This window comes from Phoenix dactylifera, chromosome 2 (genome assembly GCF_051530095.1).
Source record: "Phoenix dactylifera cultivar Ajwa chromosome 2, Ajwa_hap1_PhDact_Kaust_v1.1, whole genome shotgun sequence".
NCBI lineage: Eukaryota > Viridiplantae > Streptophyta > Magnoliopsida > Arecales > Arecaceae > Phoenix > Phoenix dactylifera.
The window spans coordinates 42,300,015-42,316,064 of record NC_143191.1 but is presented as its reverse complement, the minus strand read 5'-3'; the positions used below and the strand labels follow the sequence as shown (position 1 = coordinate 42,316,064).

The 16,050-nt window shown below is 39.6% G+C and overlaps 2 protein-coding genes across 2 annotated transcripts; one reads left to right on the top strand and one right to left on the bottom strand.

Annotated features, from left to right (window-relative positions):
- The first annotated feature begins 741 nt into the window (after positions 1–741).
- Positions 742–6,703, top strand: LOC103712730 (protein FLX-like 2). Its single transcript, XM_008799338.6, has 5 exons — positions 742–900; positions 4,330–4,906; positions 5,015–5,172; positions 5,287–5,387; positions 6,022–6,703. The coding sequence occupies exons 2-5, from the start codon at positions 4,350–4,352 to the stop codon at positions 6,433–6,435; spliced, it is 1,230 nt and encodes a 409-aa protein (XP_008797560.4). The 5' UTR covers positions 742–900; positions 4,330–4,349; the 3' UTR covers positions 6,436–6,703.
- Positions 6,704–10,015: 3,312 nt separating this feature from the next.
- TSBTYPE2 (tryptophan synthase beta type 2) lies at positions 10,016–15,327 on the bottom strand. The gene is made up of 6 exons (XM_008799339.6): positions 15,166–15,327; positions 13,140–13,473; positions 12,844–13,060; positions 12,233–12,770; positions 12,045–12,143; positions 10,016–10,395 (listed from the first exon to the last, which is right to left on the bottom strand). The coding sequence occupies exons 1-6, from the start codon at positions 15,224–15,226 to the stop codon at positions 10,139–10,141; spliced, it is 1,506 nt and encodes a 501-aa protein (XP_008797561.4). The 5' UTR covers positions 15,227–15,327; the 3' UTR covers positions 10,016–10,138.
- Between the last annotated feature and the right edge of the window lie 723 nt (positions 15,328–16,050).

Sequence of the window (16,050 nt, the reverse complement as noted above, 5' to 3'; positions counted from 1 at the left end):
ATATATATATATAATCATATGCATGTAATAAAGTGCAAGTTACGCCATGCACTAGATATAAAATATTTGATAGCTGAACTTTCAAAAATAAAGATTTGATGGTAGCCCTAGGTGCTGGTAATTCTTGCTCCATATCGCGGGGCAGATGGATAATTACAATAATATTATATACTATTTTGCTATAACTTAAGTATCAAAATTTATTATTTTTAGAATTTGTAGATTTAAAATATATCAAAGGCGATGAAGTAGATTCTGAATTTAGATCTCCTATCAGGCTCTCTATGCTAGCAAGATAAGTACCACTTATTTGTATACTAATTGGATAAAGAGAATCTAAAAAATATGAACTTTTGCCATAGACATTTTCAGATCGGTGCGGATGAAAATTAATAGTAAAAATCTTTGGTAGATCAGTCAATTATTGGTTCTAAAATAGTATGATTCTATAATAATAGTATGATTCTATAATAATTAAACATATCTGTATAATTTATATTTTAAAATTAATGTTAATGTATAATACAAATAATAATGCGAGGGATGACAAGCTGCTCCACTGATGGCGAGCAAGAGGACAACGCATATACGCATAGAAGTTTCCACGCAGACTCCCATCCTACCGTACCTTCTAGGCCCTTGAAGGGCAGATCTTGCTCTCGCATAGAAATCTATATGCCGGATATCGGCACAGTTTATCGGATTCTGGGGTGTGATGACTGCCCGGTGCGTACTACCGGTGACCGCATCCTCCGCCAGAGAAATAGAGTCGCGAAAATTCCCCCACAAACCCTATTCCTCCTTCCTCTTCCTCGCTTCCTTTTTTTATCTCCCCATCAACCGCTCAACGCCGGCGGAATCCCAATTCAGACCCTCTCGAGAGAGACAAACAAGCAACCCGTAAGTCTTTCCTCGCTTGCCTCCGTTTCGTTCTCCCCTTGCTCGTTCTTCACGCCTCCTAACCTACAAGCCCCTAGGGTTAAGGCTACTTTGATGCATTCTCTCTTTTCTTCGATCTTTCAATGGTTTTAATTTGTTATGGGATTTCTCTGATATCAAAGTTTCGTTTTTCTTTTGATTTTTATTCGATTTTTGGCCTCCTTTATAAGAAATATAAGAAGCAGAGAGTAGATTTCGAAGATGGTGGGTTGTTTTTTTTGACGGTTTCGAAGATTAAGTAATCGTTCCACGTCGCTGCTGGTCTTCATATATCGCCTCATTGAGGCGGTTTTTCAGTTTGTTTGCGAAAAAATGGGGAGAGAAGCAATGATTTGGGTCTGTAAGGACGATGGTGGAGTAAACCTATGTTCTCCAGTCTTGTGCTGAGCTGATTCGATAAGACATCTAACGAAAGCCCAATTATTAGAAAAAATTCCTAATAGCATAAGTTTTACTCGAATGATTGTGGGGTAAGGATTCAAATTTAATCCCAAGTGCAGATAGATGGAATGAGACTCATTGGTTATAGTAAACAGCATAAGATTTCCATTTTTCAAGCATTGACACTTCGAATGAATTTTAGGCACTACCTATGGCACTCATTGTGAACTGAGATGACTCCGAGGAGGGATGCGTGCCCGCTAAATTATTGGCTGACAATGTTAATTGCTTCATATGGGCAAATAATATCATAAGGATCCCCCTAGGAATTGTAATTTGTAACTATGGTAAGCAGGGCATGTTAGATTAGGGGAATGAGAAAGAAGTCTAAAGGAAAGGATGAAAGAAGTCACTAAAAATGTGAAAAGATTTTCTTGGTTGTGGTACACCTGGTCCTTGTTTCTGTATCATCGCAAGGAAGGATGATTAGAAGAGGAGGAGATGCTGTGAGAGCTTGCTTGGCTAAATAAGAAGAGAAAGGAAGCAAAAAAGGAGAAGGTTGAAGGAGAGGATTATGCGAGAGAAAGCAGAGGTGGTGTACAGTCAATGTTTTGAAAAACAAAGAACCAAATTAGAGTACAAACCAAGAACCATGGGTACAATTCAAGAGGAGGGAAAAAACTAAATTCTTAGCTCACTAACCATTTTTTAGGTTATATTAGAGTGCTTGGATAACAAAATTAGCTTGCTGGATGGGAGAACCTCAGCACCTTCTCGTCCTTCCTCAAGGAGCCTTGATCTGACATACGTATGTGTTTCTAGAATCCTAGTTGATGAGCGAGAAAAATCGAGTCAATCATAAGAGACTTTTTGCATGCAAATAGTATAAACTGAGGGAAGACAATCCATTTGTTAAGTCTGGCTAAGGTTTTTTTTAATCCAGATAGATCACATTTCTGGTGGGCATTGGATACCACAGAGTGTGAGTTCTGGTGTCTGGCTTGTTACAAAGCACTAAATATAAAGTGAAACTGGAAGTTGCATCCAGTATTTTGGAGTGATGTGTTTTCAAGTTTTCTTTCATGCAAGACTTCTGCCCCATTTCTTTAATTTTTTTTTTGTTCATGGGAAACAAGATGGGATTGCTAAATTAATTTGATAGGTAGAGCATTTTGTGTTGGTCCAGCATACTATGCTTCTTGCACATGTGGCAAATGTGTAAGCAAAGACGATGTGGATGATAGAGTCCTTGGTGAGTTTTTTCTCTTTTTTTAATTCAAAAAACCAAAGATGGATGATACAATAGGTAGAGGGGGTTAATAATTGTCCGTGGTATTGCAACAATACTTTCCAGATTATTGAAAAAATTTGAATTTATTCCCGAATCATAAATAATTCAAGAAACATATATGAATCGTGCATAAACATTGCTACGTGGATGCTGGTGATGTTAATTTTGCCTTATTTACTGTTCTTGCCTCTTCCATGCTTGTTTTATGTGAATAACCATTGAAATAATTCAATAAGCGTATATGTCATATTTCTATCGATTTCTTTTGAACCTTCTGCTATCTAGATGCTTTCCAAACTTTGTTTCCAAGTTTTCTGAATTTTCTTGAATGCTAAACTTGGGAGTATGGTATCTAGATATATACTTATAGGATAAGTCTAATTTCAGGTTTACAACGTGCCTTCCTCGTTTGCTTATTGGGATTTGTGTCTTTTTTAGGCTCTTAAGACTTATTTTCTGTGAATTATGGTGGGTAATCATGTTCCAAATTATGTTGTAGTTCATCATCCGTTCCTTATTGCATGTTTTACTTCCAAAATTGGGATTTATTCTTTGCTATGTTCGAGGTGGTATGGCTGTTTCCAAAGATTATGATGATCAATGTTTATCTTTTATTGATTAAGTCATTTAACTCATTTGCTGTTTCTGCAGTTATCATAGTTTGTACAAAGAGATGCTCATAGTTTGATGAATGTCCGACTTGTACTGGTTTTTGATCAACAAGACCAAAGTGCATATGAAAATTAAAGATGAAAAAAACAGTATGGGGGGTTTGACAGGACTGCCTCCAATCGATTATTTTAATTGATTTTTATTTCCTCCTTCCCTTTCCAAGTGATTGCTGTCATTGTTTGACTTTCGTTTTCATATCTTGGAGTAAAATTTTCATGGCTAATGAAGTAAGACTTGCCTGTCGTTTCTCTTTTTGCTATTTCCATTGACTTCCATGTATTCTACATTTCTTACTCCTTTTACATATGTAGATATGTTCATCTGCAATAATAATTAGAGTCATCCCTTGTAAGTGGCAGCATATTTTGCTTTTTTGCGGCAGTGGCCTGGAATGATTAGCCCTCTCAAAACTTATAATATTCTTCAGAAGACTCTTGATAAGGGAATTGGATAATGCATCCTTGCCAAGAGAATAGGCAAGCTTGATTAACTTGGCTTGCTTTGTGGTACTTAGGAAAAATTATTGGAACCTTGCTTATTATCTATTCTTATGCTAAAATATGTGGAAAATGGTTCATGACACTTGTTCCCCAATTGATAACTCGTTGGATACAGATTGATGAATTTTGCAAGGAAATTAATTGTTCGTTGGATGTAAGCAATAATGAGTTCAAGGAGAACATGTCTAGTACCATCAAGCAGCAAGGCTAATCCACTTATCCCTTTGATATTGGTCAGCTATTATTATGTCTAAAATAAGCTGCTTGAAATTGATAGTGCAATAAATGCCACTTTGGAATTGAACTCCTTTATGTTCTTTATTCTTGGTGTTTTGCCTGTCATCTGAATGTTGGACCATGGTACGTGTGAGCTGATAGCAGAAGATATTCTAAGCACACAGTTCTCTGCTGCATTATGTCAAGCTTATAATCATCTTTTTCCTGTGTCTTGGGGCACATTTTGACATTCTTCTTTTATTTATGCATATTTGTTAAGTTATTCATCTTTCCTAGGGTGTCAATTTTCTGTTATTCCATCATTTGCAGACCTGATTCTGTTGATTCTGATGGGAAGCAAAGGCCGTATACCACCTCCTCATTTACGTCGGCCTCTTCCTAGTCCTGGCATGCTACACCCTGAGGCATTTGGTCCAGGCATCCGCCCTCCACCTGGTGCCTTTCCATTTGATATGTTGCCTCGTCCAGAAATTATGGAGCAGAAGCTTGCTCATCAACATATGGAGATGCAAAGGCTTGCAACAGAGAATGAAAGGCTTGCAGCAACACATTCCTCTCTGAGGCAACAACTGGCTGCTGCTCAACAGGATTTGCAGAGATTTCAGACCCGTAATGGTGCTGTCAATTCTGAGCAAGAGCAACAATTGAGAGTCCTCAAAGACAAGATAGCAAAGATGGAAGCTGACTTGAAAGCCTCTGAACCTGTTAAAGTGGAGTTGCAACAGGCTCGTGCGGAAGCTCAAAGCTTGATTGCAGCGAGACAGGAACTCATCTCAAAAGTGCAACAACTTACCCAGGATCTGCAGAGGAGCCATGCTGATGCTCAGCAAATCCCAGCACTAATGTCTGAGCTGGATGCTCTTAGACAGGAATATCAACATTGCAGGTCATAATCTCTGCTGTAAAGTTTATTGTTGAGAGATATTTTGGGGGGTTGGGGACGGGGTTTAATATGCAGATGTTTAAGCTCAATATTTATGTTTTTCCATTGCAGAGCTACATATGATTATGAAAGAAAACTGCGCATTGACCACTATGAGTCTCTCCAGGTAATGGAAAAGAACTATGTTTCCATGGTTAGGGAGGTGGAAAAACTACGTGCTGAATTGACAAATGCTAGTAACCTTGATAGAAGTGGTGCCAGTGCTTTAGGTATGTGTGACATACATTTATCGCCTGACTGCCTTTCTGAATGCAATCATTTTGTTTACTTATAGTGATTAGTGGATATCAAGGGCTTCACATGGCTCTTGTAATGTGTTGTAGGGGTGCCATTTGGTACCAGGTCTGCACACAAGGAAAACGATGCATCTGGGCATCATTCTGTTGGACAAAATGCTTATGATGACGGCTATGGAGTACCACAAGTGAGCATCATCTTCACGTTGTTTGAATAAAGTTCATCCACTTACTGTCTAAATACTTGACTGAGATAATTTTCATCCTCGTTTCCCACATGTCAAGATCACTTGCCTCAGAATGTAATGAGTATTCTAACCGTACTGACTTATGAGATGTCCTCTCTCTTTACAAGTCACACATCACCTATATGCTTGTGCATTCATGCGCATGTACTCTTTCTTGCTTCAGGAAACCAATAGTCAGATAGTCTGATGACATTAAACAATAGGAATTTAGTAGGTTTGTGCCATTGAGAAGATTCCGTTGAGACACTGCTTTAGGCAATTTTAATTAATAAAAGGCTACCTCAAAATTGAGAATCTTTCCAGTAGGCAGTGTACATTGAATGAACGGGCATTGCTAATTTTTCTTTTACTTATAGAGGATAAGAAAAGAAATCTCGCCTCTGGATTTCACTTTGGTGGTAATATTTTGTTTCTAATTGCAGTCTTTGCTTTGGGCTTCCCGGCATCACCTTTGTTATTTCAGCTCTTAATTTGTTATCAATGGACTAAATATAAAGCAAGAATTATTCATTCGTACTATTTTTATATGTCTTTAGTATATGCACTAAGAGACCCTCTTATTATTGAAATACAGGGATGTGGGCCCTCTAGTGGTGCAGCTCAATATGGTGGAGGTCCTGCTGGACCTGCTTCTGCCCAGGCTGGATATGATGCACCCAGGGGCCCTACATATGATGCTCCAAGAAATGCAAGTTATGATGCATCGAGGATGGCTGGCTATGGTCTTTCTAGAGGCAGCAACTATGAGGCATCCAGAGGCGCTGGCTATGAGGCTCCGAGAGGATCTGGGTATGATGCTCCTCGAGGAACAGTGGTGCCTCAGGCAGCAGTTTCTGCTGGCAGCACCGCTGCACCCTATGGATCAACGCAGGCACCATCACCCTATGGGTCAGCTCAGGTACCATCATCCTATGGGTCAGCACAGACACCAACCCGAGCAGGAGGTGGTTATGAAGCACCTCGTGGTGGGAACATTGCACGTAGATAAGCTGCAACTCATCACACAATTTTCTGGTCTTTATGGAGACTTTCTGGTGATAGTTCTCTCACCATCAAACGTCTCTGGCTTATGGTATTCTACCCTATAAACTTGATAGAAGCTCTCGGCAATGTTCCTAGTATCTGAATTACAACTGGTATTTGAATTACATTGGGTGGGGAATATTTTGTGGACAGGAATGTGCAAGCAGGTCAATCATCATGTGGGAGTTTCTTATGATATTCCCATTTGCTTATTAAATTTCAAATGTTCCTCCTTTCTTTTTTTTTCTTCTTATGTTTCTCCAAGTTATTACGGTTTGCTGGCATGGATACCTTTATTTGATTGTAGCTCGGCATGCATAACCTTGCACCTGGATCTCTGTACCGGCAAGTTTGAACGTTTGCAAAATTGTTCATTTGTCATGTGAGTTGATGTTGGTTTCATTGCTGTACAACTAGTTAGCTGCCTGATCAATGCCTCTGTTTTGTAAAACAGAGGACGTGCCTCTTAGCAGCACTGGGTGGGCTGATGAATGGCGTTATGCAAAAGCTTTAAGCTGTTTTTTGTGGTCACAGCGTGATTTTGATGGATTGAGGTGCACTTATTTTTCAGATGACCGGAAGCTAAGCATAGGTCATGGTCGCTGTGTCGTTTCATCATGTGGTATCTGATGGTTAGCTTCTTTGACAGGGTGCTAAATTATCTGAGTCTTTATCTAATGTTTGCTGTTTCCAAATCTGAAGCCGAATTAAGAGTCCAAGTCCGATCCCACCAAATCTGATGTCTGGATAACACCAGCTGTCGATGTTTTATTCTCATTTATTATGCAGGCCAGAGCCATATTCTGGCGATAGCTATATTGTCAGTGAATATATGATGATCTTGGTTAGGAAACTACGAAAGCCAGAGGCAGCAGCCTTGCTTGTGCATCTTAGCTTTGGAGCTTCTCTAATCAAATACAGTAGCGAAAAATACAAACTATAATTTCAGATGTATAGAGGGATGCAATCAGCTTACTTCTTTATCTTATTTTTGTAGACACTAATACTGCAGTCATCACTGCTCGCCTATGCAACTATGTTAATGGAGAGTTCAACTCCCCTCAGCATGTCCCGCGACATGGACATTCAGCACGCTGCAGTTTTAACGTGCCATATGTGGCTGTTTAGAGCAGCCAATCCGTTTGGTTAGTAATATGAAGGATGCATGCCCTCTCCGGCACCCTTGCTGCACCTCCCTTGTTCTTGTCCGAGAGGAGGGTCAGCGACGGCATGGCCACCCATCTTGCCGAGCTATATGGCCGAAGTACGCCACTTCCAAACCATCTGCTCTCCATCTTAGAAAGAAGGGCGGAGGTCAACACCTCCACCATGCAACCATATGCCCCTCACCTCCCTCGATTCCCCTGTACATGAAGGACACTCTACAGCATGGCCGCCTGTCCAGCCAAGCATAGCTTGGAGAGTGAAGGGATGCGGCAACCCTCGGCCTCTCTCTCTCACCCCTCCTCTTTCTCTTTCTCTCAGTCAATTCAGCCCTCATACCCGAAAATTAGCCCTAGATCTACAATGGGCTGCATTATCAATGATGTGGTTGTAACTTTGGAGCATTCACCTACAGAAATTTAGTTTTGATTTTTAAATTTTAAATTTTATTTTTAGTTATAGATGTTAATTTTAGATGATCTTTTTAATTGAATGGTTGAGATTTGATCTCTGATCTCATATTTTCAAGGGCTTCAATTAACTTGCGATTCTGCAACTCAAGTGCCGCATCAGCAAGCAACGCAAGTTGTAAGGCACTTGGTTGGGTGGACAAATACCATGTCCCTCTTGGACATTTATATGTTCCAGATGCCATCCTTCTTTCTCACTCCCTCACCAAAAAACATAAGGCTATAGTTAAGTTGAAGGATAGCTAAGTCAAATGAATACTTGAACAGGTGCTGTGATTGGACCTGTTCATGTTGAAAAGTCTGAGCTATATAGGAGTCCTAGTTAAATTCCATTTTGTACATCAACAAAATTATCATTTTTGCTTATCTGTAGTTCCCTGCTTTTTCTTTTTTTCTAGTCATTCAATTTAATCCCACCACGTAACACAGGTTATTTTCTGGTTCCTCAATAATACATAGTCCTCCGCTACAGGAACCATAAGCTGCAACCATATAACCAGCTTTGAGTGATTCTACTAATGACAGAATCATCCTCTGGTTTATTACATCTTGTAAATATGTTTGATATATTTGCTACATATGCATGTTTAGTGCATAAAGGTATTGGTCAGGACTATATTTCTGGAATCTTGCTCCGATGGTCTAGCATAACACCCAACCGATTAGCTCATATTGTCAAATTTAACGTTGTTGCACATATATGACATACCATCAGGTTATCCCCCATAAGTAGGAGTGCTAATGGGTCGGATCGGGTCGGGTTCTGAATTACCCCGATCCGATCCGGTTTTTTGTTCAGGTCCTAATTTTGGACCCAGATCCAACCTGGTTGAAAATCAGATCGCGTTGGATCGAGTTCGGATCCAATTTTTTTATGCTTTAGGGAAATGATTTGGGCAAATCTAATTTGGTCATATCATAATTATGAGGTGCTGGATGACCCATGACTTGAAAGACTTGCAATTGACCTTCAGTCAGAACAGATGACCCATGACTTACTAAGTCGGTCTACAAGCCAAATTTCATATCGCACTATTTTTTATCTATATGACTGGTTGGACGGAACTTAATGTCCCCGAGCTCCCCTCTCACGAGGACCAAAAAAACCCCAGACCTTCCAAAATCCAATTCCATTGCAGAAAACAGGCACATGACCCAAATTCAGTTCAGTGTTCCCTCACTTTCTCCCTTCAAAAGTTAAAATAAACAAAAACCAAAAAACAGAAGGAAAAAAAAAAAGCCAGCCAGAGGTATCAACGGTGCAATAGATCGAGAGAGAATCCTGACGGGCTAAGGTTCTTTGGATTCTGTGAACCTATGCTTGTTGCTATCCTTCCACGCTTGAACCCTATTCCCCTTAGGTCTTAGGGCTTCTCTCTCTCTCTCTCTCTCTCTCTCTCTCTCTCTCTCTCTCTCTCTCTCTATATGTGTGTGTGGTCCATTCGGGTCGGATTGGATCCGTTTGATAAACCCAGACCCAACCCAAAAAAATGATTCAGATCCAATTTTAGAACCCGACCCAGGCCCGTGGATCCTAAAATTCGGGTCGGGTCAGGTCGGATCGGGTCACGGTCGACCCGTCCCATTTGCAGCCTTACCCATAAGAGGAAAAGCATATAAGATCTACCATTAGGCTTATCCTCCCAGAGAGCAAAACTTGGTGTGCCACCAAGCAAAAATAGTACAGTAATCTTCATTAGCCCAGATGTGCCAAGTAATTGTATATTTACACAAGGAAACTACAAATTGCTGGACTATGTAGAGCATGATTGCTATTAAAATACATTTGGCAAATCCACAGCTAGCCAGTAAGTGGTGGTGAGAAGAAAATTAGAGCTTATATAAGCCGAAATCAGTTGGGGCAAACAATGTGATTTGATATCAGAAGAAAACCAATGAAAGCCCAACGCATGAGAAATGAGTTCAGGTATTAGCACTTTAGCTTGTTCAATCAGCCATGCAATAAATAATTTTCAGCATTCACTCATAATATCTTACTCTGTTAGCAATAACTTGCAGTCGGATCCTAATATTCTAGGGTATGACTTGGGGCACAGCAGCTAAAGATGCTTGTACCTTCTCACTGGAGTATGATAAATCAACCATATCCCCTTGCAAATATTTCTCATACGCGGTTAGATCGAAGTGACCGTGACCACACATAGCCATCAGAATAACTTTTCTTTCTCCCGTCTCTTTGCAATGTAATGCTTCCCTAATTGTGGCTGCTATAGCATGAGTTGGTTCTGGAGCTGGAATCAGACCCTCTGTACGGGCAAATTGTAAAGCAGCTGTAATCAAAAAAAAAATATTTCAGAACCACTCTGTTTATAAAATATAATAACCACATGATACAAGTATATGCATGTACTTCTAATTTGTTAAAAAAGGAATAATATTTCAAGAAAGAAGCTAGACAAAGCCGCAAAACTGAAGCCTAGACCGACCAGTTACCAAGTATTGACACATTAATTTACCCTGACCTTCTTTGTGAATGGAAGAAGCATGAAGTGCAGAGCATGGTGAAGTCCAAGAACCTGCTGGTTTACTTTCTTGGAATTTCTTATATAAAAAGAGCATAATATCTACAACTGATAAAATTTACTGGAAACCACAGCTTACTTGAGGTCAATATTTAACCAATATGGGACATCTTCATTTTTTTTCTGTAAAATTCCAGTATGATGTGTATAGAATCATACACATTTGCTCCAAAGCCACAGATGCTTGCGAACAAACTAACCATGAGTAGGTATAATACATTACTTGCCAAGACATGCATATTATTGAAGCATGTCTAGTTCATCAATCACAAGATATTATATTTAATGTGTTTTGAAGCCCGGTCATGTAACGTAGAGATATAGTGCCACAGATCCCAACCAATATTATGGACACTTCAGTTTCATGATTTATAGCTTGTTGACACTCCTGGGAATTTGGAAAAGATGCTACAGTTCTTGACTTCTCAAAGAGTATCCTATTTATTTCAGCCAAAAGTGTTGATACATGGTATGGTTTTCCAAAGTGCCCTGTCAAAGAACACTTATTTTGAAATTATGGTATTTCAATCCCATGAAATTTCAAGCGGCAGACAATGCATATTGAAGCATCAGACACTTGTATATCTACTAAAAGCAACCATGCAGTAACTAATAGATGAATCAAAGGGAAAGGAGGAAACCAAGCTGGCATAAGAACCAAAGAATGAATGGATATAGAGTCACCAAGGCACCATGAGCACAAGCTAAACTGAAATAATGTTTCAGGAATGTATAAACATGAAGCTCAAGGATAATGTTGCAAAGTCATTAACATGTAAGACCTCCAGAAAGTTGAGATGGAACCAAAAAAATAAAAAAAGTCATGCACCCAAACCATAAAGCAGCATTAAAGATGCTAACGAAGCTTTTCAACAATGTTTTACCAAATGCTGTTGGTGGCTGGATTATTAAAGATGTCTCTCAATCTCCATTAATAGTCCTAGAGCCCTTTGGAGAAAAATTGTAGTCAATATAAATCTTCTCATGAGGGCATGATCCAATATATACACCACTATAACTCATACTCCGATGAACTTAGAGGTAGCACTTGAAATGCATGTGGATGGTGTACATATGTATATATGTACGTACTGAATATATCAGAAAAAATATGTGGAGGGCAACTGAATATGCATATTTGTGTTGTATATACAGCATAATATTTTATATCACTACATCCAACATTTATAACACTTCTTTTTCATGAAGTGCAGCTAAGTATATTTAACAATCAATGGTGATTATTTCATGTGATTTTTGACAGTTGTCAATGTTGTAAGTTCAATTACCATTACTACGCAAGATCTCCTTTCTTTCTTTCTTTTTTAAATAGTTTTTCTTGCATTTTTCAAGCATGTCCTTATCACTAAAAGAAGTCAATAGCTGAAATCTGTCACCTTGAAAGCATTCAGTCTGAGGTATCGCAACAGCTTCCATAAAACCCAGTTCATAAACATGTGAAATTAGTGGAGCCATTCCATGGTAACGCAGGCCACCTGCAACATTAGTGACCAAATCAATAAGCCAAAATCCAAAAAAAAAAAAAGAGAGAGTGAAATCAAATTCCAAACTCGAGATATTTTGCCTGCATGAATTGGGTCAGGAACAAAGTCATGCCCAAGGGTGTGCATCTTCAACAATGGTGTCATCCCTGCCGTGTCACCATAATCATAGGTGTAAATGCCTTTGGTAAGTGAAGGGCATGCTGCAGGCTCCACAGCTCTTATAATTGGATTTATCTTTCCATTTAACTTTTCTCGAATGAATGGAAATGCCAAACCCGCAAAATTAGACCCACCACCAGTGCAGCCAATGATCATGTCTGGTGTCTCACCTACTGCTTCCATCTGTTTTAGACACTCCTCACCAATGATAGTTTGGTGCAGCAGGACATGATTCAAAACACTTCCCAAACAATATTTGGTGTCGGCATGTGTAGCTGCAACCTCTACAGCTTCTGAGATTGCTATACCCAAACTACCAGGGCTTGAAGGATCTGTCTCGAGGATTTTCCTTCCTGCATCAGTTACACCAGATGGTGATGGGTGCACTTTGGCTCCCCAAGTTTGCATCATCAGTTTCCTATAAGGTTTTTGATCATAGGATACACGGACCTGCCAGACCTGGATAATGAATCAACTAACCTAGTTAGTTGCATGAATAAAAACTTCCTTAGCAACAACTTAATATACTTGCCTCACAGTTGAGTCCAAATAGACTGCATGCAAAGGCCAAAGAACTGCCCCATTGGCCAGCACCAGTTTCAGTTACAACATTTTTCACTCCCTGTTGAGCATTATACCAGACTTGTGGGAGTGCAGTATTGGGTTTGTGTGAACCAGCTGGGCTAGTGCCCTCATACTTGTAGTAGATTCTTGCTGGGGTGTCGATCAGCTTCTCCAGTCTCCTAGCTCTATTGATCAATAAGAAATATAAGTTCCATTTTCTTGTTTAAATGGTCACAGAATATATGACGATGTCACAAGACAAACCTAATCAGAGGTGTCGGTCGCCAGAGCTTATAGACGTCAATAACTTCATCTGGGATATCAATGAACCTGTCATTACTCACCTCTTGCTTAATCAACTCATCTGGGAAAAGAGGCGACAAGTCTTCAAATTTTAGTGGCTTGTGCGTCTTTGGATGCAGAGCTGGAGGAGGTTTCAGTGGGAGGTCAGCAACAAGATTATACCATCGGTTAGGGATTTCTACTATGTTTAGATCCTTGGAACTTGCTCTGACTCTTATTTTGCAACTGGATGAGTGCCTCTTATACACTGCAAGCTTTAACTTTTGTGTGAAACCATGTGATGGCTCCTCAATATCTATGAGCACAAACAGAAAATGATCTATATTTATGTTCTGTCCGTGAAGTAGGATGAGCTTGTACATATATATAGATATATATCCAAATATCTCAAAGATAAACACTAGAACAGTTCAGTGAAAAATTATGTAGGCAAATATAGTAGAAGCAGCATACTTAAACAAGCTAGATACAATGTCTTCCCAAGGAACAGAGGCATAACAATCAGGAATCAAAAGATTCATCTGAATTATAGGAAAAAGCTTTCCCCATTTTTATTTCTGCGTCACAGTAGAGATTCTGGTAAATAATGGCTCATGTTACTCAAACTAGTAATTTTACAATGCTTGCTCAACATCCAACCCAAGAGGAATGAACTTCTTGAGATAGTATGACCTTATCGGGGGCTGTCCAAGTCCAAGTTTTGCAATTATGTAGTTTGAGTCTGCATTCATTCTCTTCTCTTTGTTTGTAAGGGGACTGCTATAAGGCAGCTGGTATTCGATCATGCTTCAATGGCAACCATTACCATTGTTTACCTACTTAATATGCAAAATAAAAAGGTTGTTGGATCTCACTATCTTCAGTATTTAGCTACATTGTTTATACAAAGGCTTTCATCTCGTTGAACTTGCTAAAGCATGCCATGAGATTCTGCATATTTACTTAGTCAACAGTTTTCTCTCTAAAGCCGGATAGCGACCCTTCATTCTGCTTACACCTACACATTGCTCATCTGATCATCAGTGTCTAAAGCTTTTGTAGCCGAGCCAGTTCCAGCTAGATGTTAGTCAGAAGCATTTGCCAAGAATGAATATGTTCCTTTTACCCTGAAACTAAATATCAGGTCCCAAGGCCAGAGATAACAGATTTTATATGGTCCCGATTTTAGCTGAAATGGAGTGTTTTAGGTAACTCTATTAGCTTCAATGGAAACTACTAGAGCGGGTCTGAGAAGGAAAACCTGGTTCAACTTTCCATTTTGATTGACGTTTCAAAATCTAGAACGTTTTGACTGAAACATTTCAGTTTCAGCTGAAATTTTCAACTATGTGCATTAGACAGCGCCACGGACACCAAGGACCACCTTAATCATTTCTTTACATCCGTTTCTCTTGGATTCATATACTCACCTTAATTCTTAGACAGCAACTTCTGTGGAACTTCATCTTTTTGACGTGATTAGTGAGTTTTAAACAGTCAAGTAGTGGAAAGTTCCAAAAGATGAATTTAAATGGGCTGCATTCCACAAATGCGATTGCTCCATGGATTGGTCACATATCTGCAAATAGGATCACATTATATTTGCAGCATATGACTTCTTACTTGCCCAATGAACCAAGAAAACTAGTCCATGATGACATGATACAACCACAAAGCTAACCATCACAACCTTCTAGTTTTTTTATTTTTATTTTACAAGCCCACCTATATTGGGTTGGCATTACGGATCAAGGAGTTCTTTGTTACGGCTTACACCACCTTTTGACTGCGACGAAACCTAGAAGCTAGTGAAATAAGCAGGAAATTTATCTACAATGAACCAGAACCTCGATTCGGTAAAATTAAATCAATGACTCTTTCGTTCATGGCCATGGCTTGAACTTATTTTGCGTCTTATAGCCAGCCAGAAAGGGAGACGAGTTTACACTGTTTACAATGCTGCTAATCCCATCAGAAAGCATAGAGAGAAAGAGAGGGGAGGGGGTACCAGAAAGCGGTCTCAGAAGATAGCCGGCAGCAGGAGAAGCAGGTCGGAGGGCCGTCGCCATGAGACCTCCCTATGTGCTCTCTTTTTAGGGCTTCCTTCGACCGTCCTCTTCTAATTTCCCGAATTTTTTTCCCATTCGCCCGTTGACTGGGATTTTCTTTTCTTTCCTGTGTTTGAAAACTGACGCCGCTGAGAGGGACACTTCTTTTTTTTTTTTTCTGCAGGAAATGGACGCACCATACAGTTCGAAAATAGATAAACCCAATAAAATTAAAAAATAGTAAATCTCAAGGCATCCTCCACTACTCCCTCTCTCCGGTCAATATAGTACCTTCGGAGTGACAGAGAGACGCCAGTGTTCATTTGAGCCCCCCTCTAAGCTTCTACAAGATCAATTTTAATAAATATATATATTAAAATAGTATAAAAAGTTGTACGGGTTCTATAATTAGATATTCGAATTTAAAGTAGTAGCAGCAGCAGCAGGCGGGAGTCCAATTTTCGACACCTTGATTCCAAAAGTAGAGATACGAGATGCATGATGTAGCCTCAGCTGTGCATGCTATATTTTGAAAGCTGACGCCCTTTAGTTGAAAGACGACTTAGCTATAGTGGTTAGTTGGATACAGGGGTATGTGAGGAAGGTTCGGATCCATCTCTTGCTTTTGAATACCTGGAGATTATATGAGGGAGGTCTAGATCCAGCCTAGTAGGAGGCTGCATTTTGTTTGGAATACCGCTGATTGGATGGCCTTCTTTGTGGCGGACCACACGAGTGAGATATTCTAGCTTGGTGAGGCTAAGCTGCCAAGAGCTTTGTGGGACATTTTTTTTTGGATTTTTTTAAATGTATTTGCACTAGGATGGTTTGAGTACTATTGTAGC